The sequence below is a fragment of the Vigna unguiculata genome, chromosome 1, assembly GCF_037176805.1.
Source record: "Vigna unguiculata cultivar grain cowpea cultivar isolate G323 ecotype 2 chromosome 1, ASM3717680v1, whole genome shotgun sequence".
Classification (NCBI taxonomy): domain Eukaryota; kingdom Viridiplantae; phylum Streptophyta; class Magnoliopsida; order Fabales; family Fabaceae; genus Vigna; species Vigna unguiculata.
This window is the reverse complement of record NC_140792.1, coordinates 32,002,230-32,021,871: the sequence shown is the minus strand read 5'-3', so window position 1 is coordinate 32,021,871 and position 19,642 is coordinate 32,002,230. Positions and strand designations below refer to the sequence as shown.

General features: G+C 29.0%; 1 protein-coding gene across 1 annotated transcript; it reads right to left on the bottom strand.

Moving 5' to 3' along the window:
* Positions 1–12,468: 12,468 nt before the first annotated feature.
* Positions 12,469–14,272, bottom strand: LOC114174445 (transcription factor bHLH106-like). Its single transcript, XM_028059287.2, has 2 exons — positions 13,827–14,272; positions 12,469–13,300 (listed from the first exon to the last, which is right to left on the bottom strand). The coding sequence occupies exons 1-2, from the start codon at positions 14,154–14,156 to the stop codon at positions 12,872–12,874; spliced, it is 759 nt and encodes a 252-aa protein (XP_027915088.1). The 5' UTR covers positions 14,157–14,272; the 3' UTR covers positions 12,469–12,871.
* Between the last annotated feature and the right edge of the window lie 5,370 nt (positions 14,273–19,642).

Genomic DNA, 19,642 nt, shown 5'->3' with positions numbered 1-19,642 from the left:
ATGATTTATATATCCTAATTCGACCAGAAGACATTTGTCCGATAAATCCCCAAGCAAAGCAACTAATGGGTATTTTTAATTGTTGTTATAGGAGTGCGATTAAAAAATTTAAAATAAAAAAGATTTTTATGGGGATGCATAAAAATATTTCTTATATTTTTGTAACACTTTCATTCTTCTTTTTTTTTTAATTCTTTAAAGCTCTAAAACAATAATGTACTACCGTGTATATGAACATATATATAAATGTTAACTAATCCATGTTGACATGGATAAGTAACAATTTTCATCATTTTTCATCCTCAAATTGAAAATGTTAATATGGCTTTCAAAAGACAAATTTCAGATGTGATACATCAAAGTCAAAGTATTGGCATGAAAAAAAAAGGGAGTATAAATGTGACAATAAATTTTAAGAATGCGAGTGTGCATTAGGATGCTAGAAAAACTTGAGAAAATTTTCTTTACTTTGTGTATGGATTACAAATTTTATGAGGATATTTGATTTTTTTTAGAGTTTGAAATACTTTATTATAAAATATGTTGTTTAGGTAGATGATTTTGAAAGAAATTGAAATTATACAATTTTATTAGAGTATTTGAATTACTTAAAACTTAAGAATTTAAAATTTTATTTAAGTAGTAAAACTTTGAAATACTTCATATTTAAACTCATATTTTGATATCTGTAGTTTGGGTTAACCTGTGTTTGGATTAATTCAGCTCCACCTGAGTTTGGTTAGACTCAGTTTGACCTCACATGTGGTCAACCCAACTTAGTTTGAGAGGACCACAACACATGTCATGACCCAACTTGACTTAGCCAAACTTGGATTCAAATGAACTTGACTCGAATGGGACTAGCCAACTCTGTTGAACACGATCTTGCTCTAACTTGGCTTGACTTATACTTAAGTTAACTTGGCTCAACTTAAAATCGATCTAACTCGACTCGACTTAGGATGAGACTAGCGTCTTGACCTAGGCTCATCTTGACCTGATATTTATCGGACATGTCTGATCTAGTCTTAGTCGAACTAGGACTCATTTGAACCTATCCCAACTCAATTGAATGTGGGTCTATCCCGAGTCAGATGAACGTGAGCCTATTCCGACTACGCTTGACTTAAGCCCAAATCGACTCAACTCGACTTAGGACCCAAACTTAGCTTGACTCAACTTTCTCAAGTAGACTCAACTCAACTCGCTTGAGCGAACTCAATTGAACTTGGACTTGGACAAACTTGGCTCGACCTGACTTGACTTGGTCTTGTTGGGTTATGTTGGACTTGGTCTTGATCGGACTAGGACCAACCTAGACCTTGTCAAACTTGGCTAAATGTGGGTCAACCCAAACTCAAATTAATGTAGACTTGCCTTATCTAGATTGAATGTAGGCTCAAACTCGGTTGAGACTGACTTGGACCTAATCAGACTTGGGCTAGGACTACTTGAATTTAATTAGGCTCGAGTCTACTTAGCTTAACTCTAACACAAACTGACTTGACACGACTTTACATGAGCATGACCTAGTGTTATAGTATTTGGGTATGAGTCAATTTGGTGCTATAGAATTTCATAACTTAGAAATATCTTAAATTGAGAACAAAATTTGCAAACATAAAACAATAATAAAAATCTTAGAAAACTTTAACTAAATAATAACATCACTCGAGATCAATTAAAAAAAGATTATAAATATTGGTATATTATTTTTTAATTTTTAACAATTATTTGATATTTAAATAATTTTTTCATTTGATGATAATAGAAATACTTTATTTAAGAAAAATAAGATTTAATAAATTTAAATTGCCTTATCTAAACAAAACATTCAAAAAATAGATAAATTTAAAAGAGATCAAATTCAAATAATGTATTTGAATCTTGTAATATTCTCCACCAAATAAGGTTATTTATTAAGAATAATTAGTAAACTCACTTCTCTCATTTAAGATTCAAACCTCGGAAGTCATTGAAGATTTAATGAAATCATCATCATCTATATATGTTTTATTATTTGTCATTCTTTACTTTAATGTTATTTTCAGATTTTCTTAATTAGGTCAATGATAGATAAATATATAATAATCATTTGTAATAAGAATTTTTTTACGGGAATATATAAAAGAATCTATTTAAAAGTGGATGGAATATGTTATCATAGTATTGAAAATACAATATTTTCTTATATGCAAGAAAATATGTAATTAGAGATTGTGTTCAGTAAGGTTGCTTTTTGGATTCGTACGGGTTATATTGTAAATTATGATGTATATGCCGGCGATGAAAACAGAAACCTTCATAATATATATACAGGGGCGGAACTACATAGTGCAGAAGGAGCCATGATTCCACAATTTTTTTTTAATTTTTTATATATATATTTATGTACTTTTTTAAATTATATTTATATATTATTTATATTAAGTTTATATTATGAAAAATTATAATAAAAGATAAAATAGAAAAATTGAATGGAGACATTGATTTATAAAAGAGATTAAGATTTTTTTTTTGGCTATAAGATCTTTCCACCATGTAAATTATCATGAAAGTATGTGAAAAGAAATAAATACATAGATTGGAAAATAGAGGTTGAGAAACACATAGATTGATATTGAAGTATACATTCTTGCATGATCTTTAAGATCAAGGTTAGTATCTTATTATGATTTATGTATATTAAACTTATGATTCTTTTTAGGATGTTTTTCCCAAATTAAGTTTATGTCAAATTAATATAAATCCTAATTATGATTTTAGGGATTCTTTTATGAAATTGGTATGAACCCTAATTATAATTTTTCCCAAATTATTATAATCTTTAATTATGAAATTTAGGGATTTTGTGTTTTTCGCTGCCTATGGTAATTTTTTTAAAAGTTTTAAATTTATACAATGTTGCTTATTTAATTAAAGTGGTATGAGTTTTGTTATGTTTTGTACGGTGATAATTGTGATTTGTGAATATAAATTTTATTTCTTCTAGATAGGCGAGATGTGATAAATTTATATTAGAAAGATTATGATAAAAAAAAAAAAATTGGTTCTTTTTAATAAAGAGGAATGTTTGTGATAAAGATGAAAAAAAATGTATTTACGTTAACTAAACTTGAGAAATTTCATGAAAACCAAAAATTCAAGACAATAAAAAACAAATCTCTAAAGTTTTAGAGTTACATATAATGAATTTAAAAATTCACTAGAACGCAATCCGAGAAAAACGACCTCAAATTTGACTATACCACCAAATCAAATTGATGAGGTACGAAAGACTTATCTAAAATGGTATTTATGGTTTTGTATCATGATATAATAGCGAATGATAGTAATATTTGTTTGAATTATACTATTATGTGTACTTGTTTTAAGTAGAGGAAATGAAGAGAAAAGATGAAGAACTTTTTTTTCTAACTAAAACCAAATTATATATAACAAATCGAATTTGGCACTCCTATATTTTTTGTCTAAGTTCCACCACTATATATATGAGATGGAGTAATATTTTTATTTCTTAATGCATTCTACTAATTAATTGATAATTGGTGAAATTATTCAAAGTTATGTTTATAACAAATAATTTTGTAAATATAACTAATTTAAATTGAATGTCTTGTAAATAAGTTTATAGATAGAACTTCTCGATCCCCATGTTGTTTTAGGTTTTTGAACTTAATTCTTATATCAATCCTGGTGAAGCTACAAAATTAGACACTAGGAATATTATTTCAAAGGAGTTATGCTATTTGACGAATTGGACTTAAATTAGTTAATTTGAATTTCAATGACTGTAAATAGCTTTACATTAGGTTCGCTGAGATTATAGAAGAAGGGTTATGGGATTTCAACTCTAACCATTCTCATAGTTTATTGTTCTTTCATTTTTATTTTTATTATTATAATTTATAAAATTAAATGTAAATTTTTTAATTTTATTGTAAATAGTTTTTGTTTATTTTGTAAACAAAATTTTTAATTAAAAATATGGTTAAACTTTAAAAAAATAGTCAAATAAAAAAGGATTAAATTTAAATAAACAGACACTTAAAAAGTAATATGTTAAAATAGTTATTTTAATTTAAAAAAAAATTAAAAGGCGAAATTAAAAATAGATGTGAACAACAAAAAGAAAAATACTTTAATATATTTAGACTAATAGAAGCACATGTCCATTTGTGTGTTCACATTTTTTTTATATCACGATAAAAAAATAATAAAATTGTTATAATTATAAAATTAAATTAACTTTTGTAACTTTATTGCAAATAATTTTCATTTATTTTGTAAGTAGTTGTATAATTAAAATTAAAATTTTTAAAAAAATATTCAAATTAAAAAAATTCTACATTTAAAAAAGTAAAATTGATAAAATAATTAATTTAATTTAAAAAAAATTATATGTAGGTACAAATGTATAGGTATAGGCATATTATCCCACAATAAATTTATATAATATTATGGTTTATATTCATCATCATATCAGTTATTTTATTTATTTCTTTTTTGGATAATTTTAAATAAAAAAAATTTCAAATATTATTTAAAAGATTTGAAAATATATAAAAGGTTTAAATTTTGTAAAATATATAAAAATTAAAATTAAAATTAGGTTGATCAGAATCTTAATTGTTTAGCTATTCATTTATAAATCAGAATCTCATCATCTTTTTCAAAAAAAAATTCTTATTTTCTTTGTTTTTTGTTTTTTGTTTTTTTTACTTTTTTGTATTGAGTCCCAACTGTTTGGCGACCCGACAATACTATGAAATAGTAGCATGGTGATGATTAATTCTGATCAATTATAAGTTTTTTAGAATACGTTTATTTTATTTTATAAATATTCTCTATAGTCTTTTATGAGATAATAAAATGATGTTTCAATAATATTATTATTCAATCTTGATGTTTTGGATGTTTTTTAGATGATTAGAGCTCTTAGAAGTAACTTAAATTGTTTTTTTCTTCGGTAAGATATTTCTCTGGTTTAGAACAAACAATTATCAAAGGAGAGTCCAAAACTTAGATTTATTTTAATTTAATTTAGAATTAAGATGAAGATTTAATTGATATGGATTATGAATTTATGATGGATTTATAGATTACAAAATATCAAATTTTTGTAATTATTATTTTAAATTCGGATTAGTTTTTGACAAAGTGCATAATTGGATTTGCTACATTTGATGTAATATTATTACAATAGATAATTGTTAAAAGAAGGGTATAAAAAAGATTATATTTGTTCTTGTATTTATATAAAAAGTTAAAAAAATGAATTTCTATTAATTGTTTTTTATGTAGATGATATAAATATTTTTAGAACTCTTAATGACATAAATATAGTTGAAACTCTTAAAAGAGCTTACAAAGATAATTGGTTGCTTAAAAAACAAAATTGGATGAAAGGTGTTAGAAGGACAAAGTTTTGTTTGAAATTACAAATTGAGTATTTAAATAAATGTGTTTTTGCACATGAAGAGCTTTATATAATAAAAGTGCCTAAAAAGTTTTATATGGACAAATCACATCTATTATGCACTTTAATGGTTGTGAGTTGGTTAGAAGTTGATAAATATCATTTTAGGCCTCCAGAAAAGATGAAGAACTTCTTGGTTTGGAAGTAACATTCATATGTTAGTGCTATATGAGCACTAATGTATCTTGCTGATTATACTCGATCTGATATAATATTTGTTGTAAATTTGTTAGGATATAGTTCATAATCTACAAGAAGATATTGAATTTCGTTATCTTAAGTGTATTATGAATATGGACTTATTTTATCCAAATGATTTAAAAACAAATCTAATGGGTTATTTATCATATCCTTACAATGGTCGATCACAAACCTGATATTTGTTCACATGTGGTGGCACAACAATTTCATGGCGGTCTGTGAAACAAAGCATAACAGTAATATCATCAAATCATTTAGAAATATTTGCATTACATGAGGCAAGTTGTGAATTTGTTTGGTTAAAATCTATATTTCAACATGTGCAACAAACTTGTGGTCTATCCACGTAAAACATAAAAATCAACAGCCACATATAAAGACAACAGTGCATATATTGTTCAACTAAAAGAAATATATATTAAAGGAGACAAAACAAAACATATTCTTTACAAAATTCTTTTTTACTCACGATCTTCAAAGAAATGGTGTTATAAATATCCAAAAGATTTTTTGGGATAATTAATGTCACTCGCAACAATCTCCTCTTGAACAATTGTCCATTGAGAATCAAACTTGTGACATTGGCTCTTCATACTAATTGTTGGATCCAACACTTATCCGTAGACCAAAAGTTATAGCTATTAGTCAAGGCACAACTCTTTCTATTTAAGAGTGTAAGAGCTCAAACTCCACAATTTGATTGTGACTAGGGATGACAATGGGTCGGATCGGGTACGAATAATGTCTACCAACAAAAAATTCACCTGTTGCTTGTCACGTTACCCATGTGAGTACCTATTTAAAAAGTATTTGCGGGTATTTTAAAACCTGCGCGTACTCGTGGATACCTGCAAATATTTAAAAAAATATATTTTATAAATATTTAAGATTAGATTTAAATAAAATTACAAAAAAATGTAAAATTAAATATAACTTAATAAAACATAAATTTAATTTTAATTTTTTACAGGTAACGGATATGTACGGGTACAAATAATATGATATCCGCATCCGACCCGTTTATAAGCGAGTATTAAAATACCCGCTACCCGCTACCTGCGAATAATAAATATCCGCAGATACCAACTATCCATCACATATTTTATTCACGGATACCCACAGACACAAGTATTTTTGTCATCCCTAATTGTGACTTTAGTCTACTTGACTCCACCACTACAAGACAATTGATGTCACATGAATGTATTAATGATTGTCCATTGATTTTGTTTCTAATATGTGATAGAAATTAGTCTCTTCCATTCTCCCTTATTCTCTCTTCTTCCTTTTTTTATTCTTCTATCTTTTATGAACTTTATATTTCATAACAATACACAATAAGTTCTCTTAAAACTTCTAAGAATTAATATATATATATATATATATATATATATTCTTTTTTTCTTTAGAATAATAATACAAGAAAATCTCATTGAGTATTTAACTAAAAGACAATCAAATACAAAACCTATATTATGAGTTAGTTTTTGTGCACGAACATAATATACTATTAACCCCTAAGAAATCACATTTTATAAGTCAATGTGATATGAATACTTTGGTTATACATCCTAATAATAACTTCATTCACTAGTACAGTTTTAACTTTCTAACTCAGCCTTTATGCCTTGGTTACAGAGCAAACGAGACATATAAATACGCGGTGGCAATTTTGAAATTTTTACGTCTTTTATGCCTCGGTTATTATAATACCCAAGGCAGAAATCCACATTCTGCCTCGGTTCACACAAACCCGAGGCCTAATGCCTGCCAAAATTTTCAAATCTCCCGCAATTTTTAAATTTTTATTTGAACGAAAAAGTTCTGCCTCGGTTGTCCAATACCCGAGGCGTATACTTCTTATTTGCTTCGTTTGATTTGCACCCGAGGCATAAGAGTTAGGTCAAATAAATAAAAACCCCCTCTCCAAAATCAGACCCAACACACACCAAAGCGGGATAAGATTGTTCTCGCATTCATGGTTCCTGGTGACGAGGTGCCCGCGACGCCGATGATGGTTTTCGGTGGTGGTTCGCAAGCGTCTCCGGTGAGCATCATGACCATCGTGGCGGCCTGGTTTCGCAACGCCGTAAAACCATTTTTCCTCTGCTGGTTCTGGGTTTTCCTGCAGGTTCTGGTTTTGGCTGCGGTGGTTTGCGTCGATGGTGGTTCCTCCAACGGTGCGCGATTCGCGATGACTTCGTCAAAGGTTTTCGTCTCCATCGTCACAGCGGCGCCGATCTGTTACGCATAGGGGTTTCGAGTCAGTGACGATCTAGTTCTGGGTTTTCCTGCAGGTTCTGGTTTTGGCTGCAGTGGCCTGCGTCGATGGTGGTTCCTCCAGCGGTGCACGATTCGCGATGGCTTCGTCAAAGGTTTTCGTTTCCATCGTCACAGCGACGCCGATCTGTTACGAGTAGGGTTTTCGAGTCAGCGATGATCTGGTTCTGCGACTTAGGGCTCGCGTTTTGGGTCCTCAGGCTCAATCAGGTCCGGTGATGGTGCGTCGTGACGGTGGCAGGACTGGTTTTTCTTGCTGCTGCCATTTCCAGTGAGTGGGTGTGTGGGAAATGGTAATGGGAAAAACGATTTTGAAATGGCCACTGCGTTGCTTTGGGTGCGTGGGTGTTTTAATTTTTTTTTTTATTTTTAATGCCTACATTAGGCCTCGGTTATTCTAGAACCGAGGCAGAAAAGTAACATTTTTTGCCTCGGCAATATATGCCTCGGGTTTTAAACCGAGATCAAAGATTCAAAATAACCGCGGCAAAAATACTCTCCTGCACTAGTGATTCATCAATACTATTTTTATTAACAAGCCAGAGTAAACATATGACCTGTAGATTAACAAACCCATTAAGATGTTAAAACAAGTACACATTTAGTGTTATTTGTGATATCATCGATATGTGTATGGACAAATATTGTGTAACTCCAATCCATATCATAGTTGTTTCCTTAAGTTATTTGTTCGATTAGCATGACTAAAATTTTTTGTATTATATGGAATTTTTTTAAAAAAATTTTAAAAATATTTACAAGAAAAGATATTTTTTTTGTTATTTTTTATAAGAATTTCAATCGGTAGGCAATTTCTTCATAGATAATTATTTCTTACAAAATTATAAAATTCGTAAGTATTTCTTACAAAATTTGTTGTGAAAAGTATTTTATACAAAATATTATATAAAAAAATTGGCAACAATTTCTTACATTTTTTTTCATAATAAAATTTATAAATATTTCTTACAAAAAAAATCAAAACAAAATTAAAAAGAAATATGAATTTTTTTTAGTAGTGTAGGTTAGGAGACATTTTATATCTTTAGGCTGTGTTCGCTCCAATGTATTTCCTGTTGCAACGTAAATGGAGAGATGGATCAGCAATGATAAACCTTGTTCGGTTGGCATGATTTGCAGGTGGGTTTCCGAAAGGATTTGAAGGATCCATCCATTTTGGTATCGCGCTTATGAACCAGAGATTTGAAGGAGAGTGGTAATAAAAGATGCATTTATCCTCATCAAAAATTATTCACGTGGATACCATTCCCACAATTTACCAAATGCAACATCAATGTCTCCATTCCTGATTAGCTTCATTGAAAAGAAAAAATGTAAGCTAATTACGATTTTAAATCAGCAAGAATATACAACTTGGACACCATTACCAACAATAACAAAACAAAGAACAATAAAGCTACAAACACAAATTTATACTATTTTTTACAAAACGAAAAAATGGTAAACTCTTTTTTATATATATTAATTTTTTTTAATCTATCATATCAATCAAATCACTCACTAACTCTCACAAACTTTACTACTAAATTCACTCCTAATCACCTTTAAATCCCTTAAAAAAAATAACACATCATTCACTTTCAAATTCACCCAAACCCATCCTCTTCCTCTCCCTCAAATTCATCTTTAGAAGTGAACAAAACCTCAGTTCCTCTTTGTACATTTCTGTGGTTGAAGTATTCTCAAATACTTTATATACCTTCAATATTTTTTTTCTTCTCACAGTTTTTTTATTGAACAATTTGAATCTATTTCCTTAAATTTAAAATATGCTTAAAACATATAATTTGTTTTTTTTTCTCTGTCCCTTGAGATTCATGTTTAACTCTATATACTCAAAGGAAATGTGTGGAGCGGTTACAGTTCTATAACATCAACCATTGCGGCGAAAATGTGAAAAATGTTTTAGGAGTTTCTGAATTTGGGTACTATTCACAAAGATATGAATCACAATGTGTGGTATAGGTTTTTTTTATTATTATTATTATTAATAATGTTGATAAACCCATGCATTACATCACTTTAGGCTTAAATTTCAAACTCATGTTTTTTCCATGCATTGCACACCACTTGTTGTAAATGAATGTAAATCTCAACACAAACAGTAACAGAGCAATGTAACTAATTATGAGATTTAGCAATTATTTGATTTTTCTTTTTTAGCTTGCATCCTTAATCAATGCTAAACTCCAATCACATGTGACGTTACTGTTCATTTTAAAAGCTTTAAATAACTCCTGTGCTTAATTGTTAATTGTTTGTAATTATAAGATAAAGCCATTGTGTGGTGAGAAAAGGATAAGAGAAAGAAAGAATGCAATGATGAAGGGACGCAGATTTGTAAGTACATGCGGCGAGAATTGCACACTGTTAGTCTCACTCACACTTTTTCACCACAAACACTTTGATTTGATATTTTACTACACATTTTATGACCCTGCGATGCAACATAGCATGCAGCATGGTCAAAGTTTTCCAGAAGGAAATCAATGAATAAATCAATTTTTACATTTCTACAATTCACCTTGTTTATCAAACATACATATGAAAAATTGCATTTATCTTGTTAATTTGTCACAAGTCTCAAATCGATCAGAGATAAGATAATTTAATCAGAGATAGGATAATTTAAGTGAGGTGCAAACTTCATCTTAAAAGTAGATTTTGTAGGGTTGAGTTAGACTTAAAATTCACTTCTAACATGGTATCAGAGTCCTTGTTTAAAAAAAAAAATTATCCTAACAAGATTTTTTGAACATTTTGTTCCACCTGCTAGGGGTGTGTTGAAAGTCTCACATCGACTAGAGATAGACAATCTCATAATATATAAGTGAGGTTCAAACCTCATCTTACAAGCTGATCTTGTGGAATTGAGTTACACTTTAAACCTACTTTTAACACACTTAATTAATAAATAATATAGACATGCATAACACCATTTATTTTAAAAAGGATTTTATTCAGCCAACACCATTTTATGATATTTCACTTTTTCACTTCATATGTGTGATGTATTTCACCTTTCTCTTTTCTATTTATTATACAATAAATCATCACAAGATTGTTGTATACATATACTTTTTCTTTTTAAAATATAAAAAGAAGCAAGAAAATTGTAAAATCTTTTAACTTCCTAAACATTTAAATTATAGTATTTGTAGCTGTGTGTTATAATACATTTTACCACGTATTTCTTTCTTTTAACACAGTCTCTTGTTAGTTGAAATTTATTTAAGACTATAACATTATAGAGAAGATATATTTATATTTAAGACTATAAGTTTATACAAAATATATAAATAGGAATAATACTTGCAAAATATTTTATAGTTTTTATCAAATTTTAATCCATAATAAAAAAACTATTAGAAAAAATGTAATAAGACCTGTAAATATCTAAATAGTAACCCCACAAGGGGTCAAGTAATTTTTTTCTTAAATAAGGTTTTTAGCCGAAAGAGCTTTGCCCTTTTTAAATGGACCCATCCAAATAGATTTAGATAAGTTTGAAATTTCAGATAGTGAGAATCTAGAATGGAAGAAAAAACTTTCAGATTAATTTCACTCATGCATTGTTCAAAAAATGGATGAAATCTCTTAATCATGTCTAAGATCCTGACAATGGATTAAAGTTTACATATACCAATGGTAACCAAGGCAATAAAGCAGATTAATGTATATATAGTACTTTAAACCTTTTTGTTCTTTTTGACATTCTCAACTTCTCAAATCTTAAAAGCAAACTAAACCATTTAGTTTTAGTTCAGTTCAGAAGTACTTGTAAGCCACAACATATATAGAATCATTTGTATTATGTTAGAACAAATTGGCAACAAAGTTAAAATGCTAATAAACAAATAAACAAATTGAGAACAAAAGCTAAGTACATTCTCTGCACTGACACCTGAAGCCCTGGGCAAGACAACAATTTCTGACCAGTTTTTTTTCTTCTTTTTTTCTTTTGGTTGGCATAAATATATTCCTCACCCCATCAATAATACATGGAGTGAGATTAATTAAAAAGGCTTTTAACATCATATGCAGAAGCAGAAGCAGAACTACCTCTGATTCTTTCAATGACCTTGCCCTCTTTCTCCGACCACTCACAACACCTTTTCTCCTTTTTCTTCCCCAAAAGCAAGATTTGGAAACACAACACATTCTTCCACTTCCATCGACCAAAACCCCTGTCCATTTGCAGCCCCTTGTCATTTCACTGTCTCACACGCAAAAACACTGCTGTAATAATACTCACATAACTTTATTCTTTACGTATTGAAGAAAGAGTTAATCAGAAAACTAAGATTGTGATTAAAAAACCTCAGCATCAATTACAGCAACAATCCAACCCAAAACCCAGTTCCCAACACACAAGCATTCCATGTTTCCCCACCCAGTTGCTTCTTTAGAATCAGTGTAAGCTCAGCAAAAGGAAAAACAACGACATACAGTCACAAAGCAGATAGATATGAGAGAAAGAAAGAGCATGAAAGAGAAACGAATATGCCATTTTCTACAGCTTGGAAACTCACAGAAGCATTGCTTTTACAGAACAGACAGGCTCCTTTCCCTCACTGTCACAAGCCACAACTTGCACAGCACGTAATTAAACAAAACCCCTCAGATTCTTACCATCCTGTTTCTCCTACTTACATGCAACACTAAGTTCACATGCAAACATTCCAAACAAACACCACACAAACCCTAACTACCTACCTAACTACCTTAATAACAACCTAAACAATTATAATATAATAATATCATATAATGTAATCCATCATCTTAGTTCAACTCTCTTTACATAACCAAACACATTAAGACCGATGCTTGCAAGCATGCATTTGCACGTCTAGTTATACAAGATTTGTGTGTGTGTTTGTGTGTGTCCGCTTAAGACATTAGCCTTCGGTCTAGGCCACGGCGACGTTTTGATCTGTCGCTGGAATTGGACCTGTCTAGCAAGGACTTGAGCGAGTTCTGAAGGAAATTGATGGATTCGATGCTGTGTTCTTTGTCTGCAGCCACCACCAGAACGTTGCGTGTTCTTCCACCCAGCGTCGCCATTTCTGCTTTGAGGGTTTTCAGGTGAAGCGAGTTCAGGATTTCTATGAGATCCGGGATGAGGTCGGAGCGGTCCTCGCAGCACAGCGAGGCCTTGAACACCAGCCTCCCATCGCTGCCGTAGTCCCCGCCGGTCGAGAGCACCGTGATCTCGTCGGTTTCCGACGGAACCGTCTCCAGCTCCGTTATCTCTGACGTCTGCTGCTTCAACTCCTTCACTCGCTGCACAACCTTCGCCAGAAGCGAAGCCTTGTCTGTCTGAAGAACCAAAGATTTATAAACAACCATTATATCGCATGTTGGTAAAAGCAAACTCACTTTCCCAAACTCACTGGGGTTTCCTTTTGAAACATGACATGAATAAATGAGATTCTAATGCAGGTAACACTTTGGATTTTATGAGTTTCTTTCCGACAACCTAATCTCGTTCTGTTGCTGTATGTATGCGAAGTACATATCCATAGATACATATTTCATGGCAATTAAAGTGTAGTCAAGTAAAACACGCCCATTTAGCTTTGTTGGTCAAAAAGTATGCAACCTTTGAGAATAAAACAAGGTGCGTACACAGTGAGTGGGAAAAGGTTGCAAATTGCTCAAAAACAAGCACAGTATCAATTTAATAATGACATACATATTGAAGAAACACATATGTTAGGTTTGCAGCTACATAGGTCACATAAGGGTGTTCTTAGGAATTGAAGTTGAAAGTGTTATAATTATGTTGAGGAGTATAAGGAGTGTAAGATATGGTGATGGATGTGTGAGTGTGGTTGGTGTATACCTTGGAATTGCAAGGGAGAAGAGTGCGAAGCTCATCGAGGTGGGAGTTGATTCGCTCCCTCCTTCTCTTCTCAGCTTCCTTGTGGTTCTTCATGGCAGCAAGGGCTCTATCATGGTGGGAGGGTGTTGGGGTAATTTGGGAGACATGAAAGGGATAGAAGTTATTGGAGGAGGAGTTATTGGAGAGGGTTTGGTGGTGGTGCATGATGTTGGTGGTGTGTGGAGCAGTGTGGAAGAAGGGGTTGTTGTTGGTGGTGGTGGCGGCGGTGGTGGTGGTGGTGTTTGGAAGGAATTGAAGAAGGTGAGAGTTGTCCATGGCGAAGTGGTGCATGAAGAAGATTAAGATAGGGTTGGTGTGAGAGGGAAGGGGGAATAAGAAGGGAAGAGAAGAGTTAAGAGATTTTGTGGTGGTGAAGGTGAAGGTGAAGTGATGCTTATGATTGCACTTTTTGACTGACCCAAAACCATTCTACTGTGTCCCTCACTCACCAAATTCAAACAATCAAATACCATTCGCCTTCCAATTTGCCTTTCGGTGCCCATTTTTTCTTTCTTTCTAACCAAAATTATAATCTTTCATTTTTAATATTCATCTTATTTCTTTTCTACGTCAAATCTCTTCTTCACTTTATCCACACAATACAATAAACATATTAAAAGAAGAATGATACTTTAACTAATTTTTTTTAACAAGTTTGACAAATTATTTATCTAAATAAAAAAATACTCTTTTATTATTTTATTTTAATTAAAAAATAAAAATGAATATATTTTAATTTATTTATAAAATTTTGTCAAATTTATCAAAAAAAAAAATTTGTCAAAAACTCATTTTGCATTTTTATAACACTGGAATCTATTAGTATTCTCAGTTTTCAGTAAAAGAAGAGTCAAGATTCTCATGTGAATATTCCTTCATTGTATTTTAATATAACAGGAATTTATTAAATTTATCAGCGACTAAATAGATTATATATATATATATATATATATATATATCAAATTGTTTGGATTTAATTAGTTATTTTGAGCTTAATTTCAGTATATATCACTCCGTTATATTCTAACTCAAACATTGTTTACCTCTTACGAAACAACCTTAATTTAAAAAAGAAACTCTACATTTTTTTTCATTATTATATGTGTTAAATAAGTCAAATGTATTCAATATTTATTACGATTAAGAGTTAAAAATCTTATACTTCAATTTATGTAAAGTTAAAAGTTGTTTAAAAGTCAGATAGAATATCTGTACCAAAAGCAAGTTGTTTTTACAAACTCTTAGAATAATATACATTATCAATTTTTTATATTATTTTTATAGTGTTTTTAATTTTAAATATTTTATTAAAGCACTATAATCAAGCAATTCTACTTTTTATTCTCGAAATAGTTGAGATTATTAATTTAAAAAAAAGGTAATCTAATTTTGAATCTCTTCTGACAAAATAGACAATTTTAGGTATTTTCATTACTTTTTTTTTTGTAATAAATAATTACACATTTTAAAAATTATTTTTTGAAGTAGGTTAATAAATTTTCTAGACTGTTAATTTTTCTCAATATTATTTAAACAAACCAATGTAGTAGTACTCAATTAATCAATTATAATAATTATTAACTTGAGTGTCCGATCATGATTTTAAAACTAAAACCAAATCAATCATTTTTATTTATTTATCATAACTTATATAATTTCAATTAAAACAATGGAGACCTATGGCATTATAGCCTAAGTGACCTTACTCATAATTTCTATTTATAATTTTAAAAAGGAAAACTCTATAAGTATAGTTACACGACACTATCAACATTGCATATTAATGATCATATCCTACCCTACCTGGATACAACATCTCAAAGCAAATAATCGAGTAATAAGAATAACTCAATTTTTTTAACTGATATTTTAATAGTGTAATCTAACCATTTATTGGACCAATCTGACAAATTTATCCCAACTAAAAATAATAACATGGCTTAGTATATAGTTCTCAAATGTATGTGTTTATAGAAAAAATATATATATAAAAAATTAATAGGTCAAATAACATGTTTTTATTAATAAATAATTAAAATTTATTGGAAATAATATTACAAAACAAAACTATAGTACTATTTTACGTGTCCTAAATATAGCTTAAAAATCCAAGAGCAAGTTAAAAAAAATGGATTTGATGATAAACTTTTATCTCTATTAACCATTTTTCTTTACCAAAGAATGGGAAGATTTTTCAATATCATTATGAATCATATCCAATGCTCCACAACTTTCCTTCACCATTGAAGGTCATACATTAGTTTAACATTGTTGTTCCTTAATCTTTCAATTAAAGGTTTTAGAATTGATTTTGATGAACAGCTTCAGAATTGGTCTTAAAATTGAACTTTCTTAAAATTTCCAAACTATCACAAACATCTGAATAGAATGATTATTTAGTATAATATATGTAGCCTCAAGTTTGAATAGTGAATATGAAAGTATGTTAACGTTGTGTGAAAAATAGAATCATGTTACCAATAGCTTGCAATTGATTTCGTGCATTAAAATCAAATTACTTTAGAAAAATAAAGTGGTTTTATTTGAAAATTAATTTTAAAATAGATTTCATAGCTGTTTCATCCACTTCTTGCTTACAGTTTGCTTTTTAAGAACCATTCTTCTTCATTGACAATTATATTTAAATATTATTATGCATCATGTCATGGCATGACAAAAACAAAGGGGGTGTATATATGGTAATAGTAACATTGTTTTTTCACTCTATCAAGCTCTGGGTTTTGATTTTTCTCCCCGAATATTACATTCAAGTGTCATTATAAACATGGTTAATTTATACTAAGAGATGTGAATTATAAGATGTGAGCTATAGTAAATAAAAAAAAAACCAAAAGGTCTACAAATAGATTTAAAGCTAATTTAAAATTCATTTCAGTTTAAATCTCTTTAGAAATATAACCTTTTGAATATTGTTTAAGATTCTAGACTAATAACTAATTTATTTTGTAAACAAATTACACCTCGCATTATACAATCAAGATCATCTAATGATGGTCTTGATTTGAGTAAGTTGTATTTTTTTTTTTTTTACGACAAACCTTGTTTTTTCAAGAATAACAATTAACATTTTGCTGATAAAAGAAAAACAGCACAGTCTAGTGGTAAATTTTTTTACAAAAATTAAAAATTTATCTGTTCTGAGATTTTCACCGCTTAAGAAAAAAAATGGTCTCATAAATAATGAACATTCATATTTTTGGTTAGTGTTTTGGAATTTCATTAAATGTGTGCCGATTCATGTTTTTCAATTAAGAAAGTGATGCTTGAGTGAGGGAAAGTCGATACTAATTTTCTCTCTTTAATGGGTCACTTAAACAACAAAATGGTACACGAGTGAGATAGAAGTCAAATAAACTTTTTGTTCTTTGTAATCGGTATCACTTAATTAACATGAGGTTATTGAAGTGAGAAGTATGCAAGATGTGTTGGTGGTGTATATGATATTGGAATGCATATGAATGAATATATGTGTGTGATGATATTTTACATATATGATGAATGAATATAAACAATAGTGTATGTAATTTTGTTTGGATATTTGGAACGATGTGATGGTGAATTGGAGTTTGTATGAGAGTACTTGAAATGATATTGTAATTGTAATAATATAAAGTATAAGTATAAGAATTCATTAATTAAGGAAAAACGATATTTTAACCTTAATTGGTAAGTTAAATAACATAATATCAAGTGTTTGAGAAGTAGAAAAAAATTCATGTATTAGACTTTGTATAACGGATGAAATGTAAAAGAAAGTTAAAAGTGGATTTCAATATTACTTCCAATAAAAATGAAATACACATATTTAATACGAGTTTTATAGAAAACATTGAGTATAACGTATTATTCTAATTGTTGGAGATACCCAAAGATCCTTATAATTTTGAATTGTATATACTTCATTGTTAAAGTTATTATTATTCTCCTTTCATTTCTCTTTTCACTTTCTCATTGTTAAACAATAGTGCTAATCTTATTATAGGTTGATTATATTGTAATTCTATTATAGAATATAAGGTAAATTAAAATAATTTTTTTTCTTTTAATTATTGTTAAAGTTTTAGTTTATCTACATCTTTTATTTCTGAATTAAATAAAAAGTAATAATTTTACATTCTAGTTAATAATTATACATAATGATGATAATATGAGTTGAAATGTTTTTAAATTCAACATACTTTATTTTTTATTTAATTTAGAAGCTTTCATGTAATTAAATAAGTTAATAATTTTATTGTATTGGTAATAACTTATTTAATCAAAACTTATAAATTAAATTAAAGTAAAGTCTTAATTGAATTTAAACATCCTTCACCTCATATGATTATCAAGCATGGACAATTATACTATGACTCTCATTTTTTTTATCCTTTACTCCTTACTTTGGCTTAGTATGAATCATTGATTAATGTACTATTATTTCTTTTGTAAAAAAATTAATGACTCACACTAAACCACGTCAGAAAATAAAGAATGAGAATCAAAATATAATTTTTCTTTCAAACATATAAATTAAAACACTTTGCTAATGAGCTAAGATATAAAATTATTACTTTTTATTTAATTTAAAAATAAAATACATAAATAAATTAAAACCTCTAAAGTAATCTCAATAATAATGAAAAAAAATATATTTTAAGTATAATCAACCATGTATATATTACTGGATTATGTAGTATATATCCCATTCAAAAATGTCATTCAGTTTTTTGGTCGGTTACGTAACTTTTGTAAATCATCCTATCTTTAAAAGAATATGTTTCCAAGAAAAGCTAATTTCAGTTCATATCAAACTTTTTTTTTTTTCTCTTGTAAGTGTTTACATTTAGTTTGTTTGGAAAAACCTAATCTTTATATGTTCAAATTATCTCTCTAAACAGATTTTTTTATGCGTAAATATCTGAGTTAAATTAAAAATCTTAATTAATTTAAAGAGCAAAATCATACACATGTTCCTTATTGTTAGGATTATCTAACATGTTTTCTTGTGTCTTTAACTTCTGAATGTTGGCAGGCCTTCTGCTATATTTTGATCTTAATTATTTATATACTGATTTGGTTTAAGAAAAATAGTTGGACTCATTCATATTTTGAAAAATACGGAGGTATTCAATTTTAAAAATTCTGTCATATCACTAATATTTTATGTAGTAACAATTTAACTTAGGTGTTACCGGAGGAGGAACTTGGACAAAAACTTTAGGAGTATCAAATTAGATTTGTTATATATAATTTTTTTTAGTTAGAAAAAAAAGTTTTTCATTTTTTCTTTTCATTTTCCCTATTTAAAACAAACACATAAAATAGTAGAATTCAAAAATATTTGCTATTATATCATGCTATTAAATCATGATACCAAACCATGAATATCATTTTAGATACGTCATTCGTACCTCATCAATTTAATTTGGTGGGTATTGTCAAATTTGAGAACGCTTTTCCCGGATCGCGTTCTAATAAATTTTTAAATTTATTATATATAACTCTACAAACTTTAGAAATTTGTTTTTCATTATCTTGAATTCTTGGTTCTCATGAAAAATTTAGTTAACGTATATGCATTTTTTTCATCTTTATCACAAACCTTTTTCTTTAAAAAAAAGAATCAATTTTTTTACTTTTTATCACAATCTTTCTAATATCAATTTATCACATCTCACCTATTTAGAAAAAGATAAAATTTATATTCACAAATCACAATTATCACAATGCAAAACATAACAAAACTCATACCACTTTAATTAAATAAGCAACAG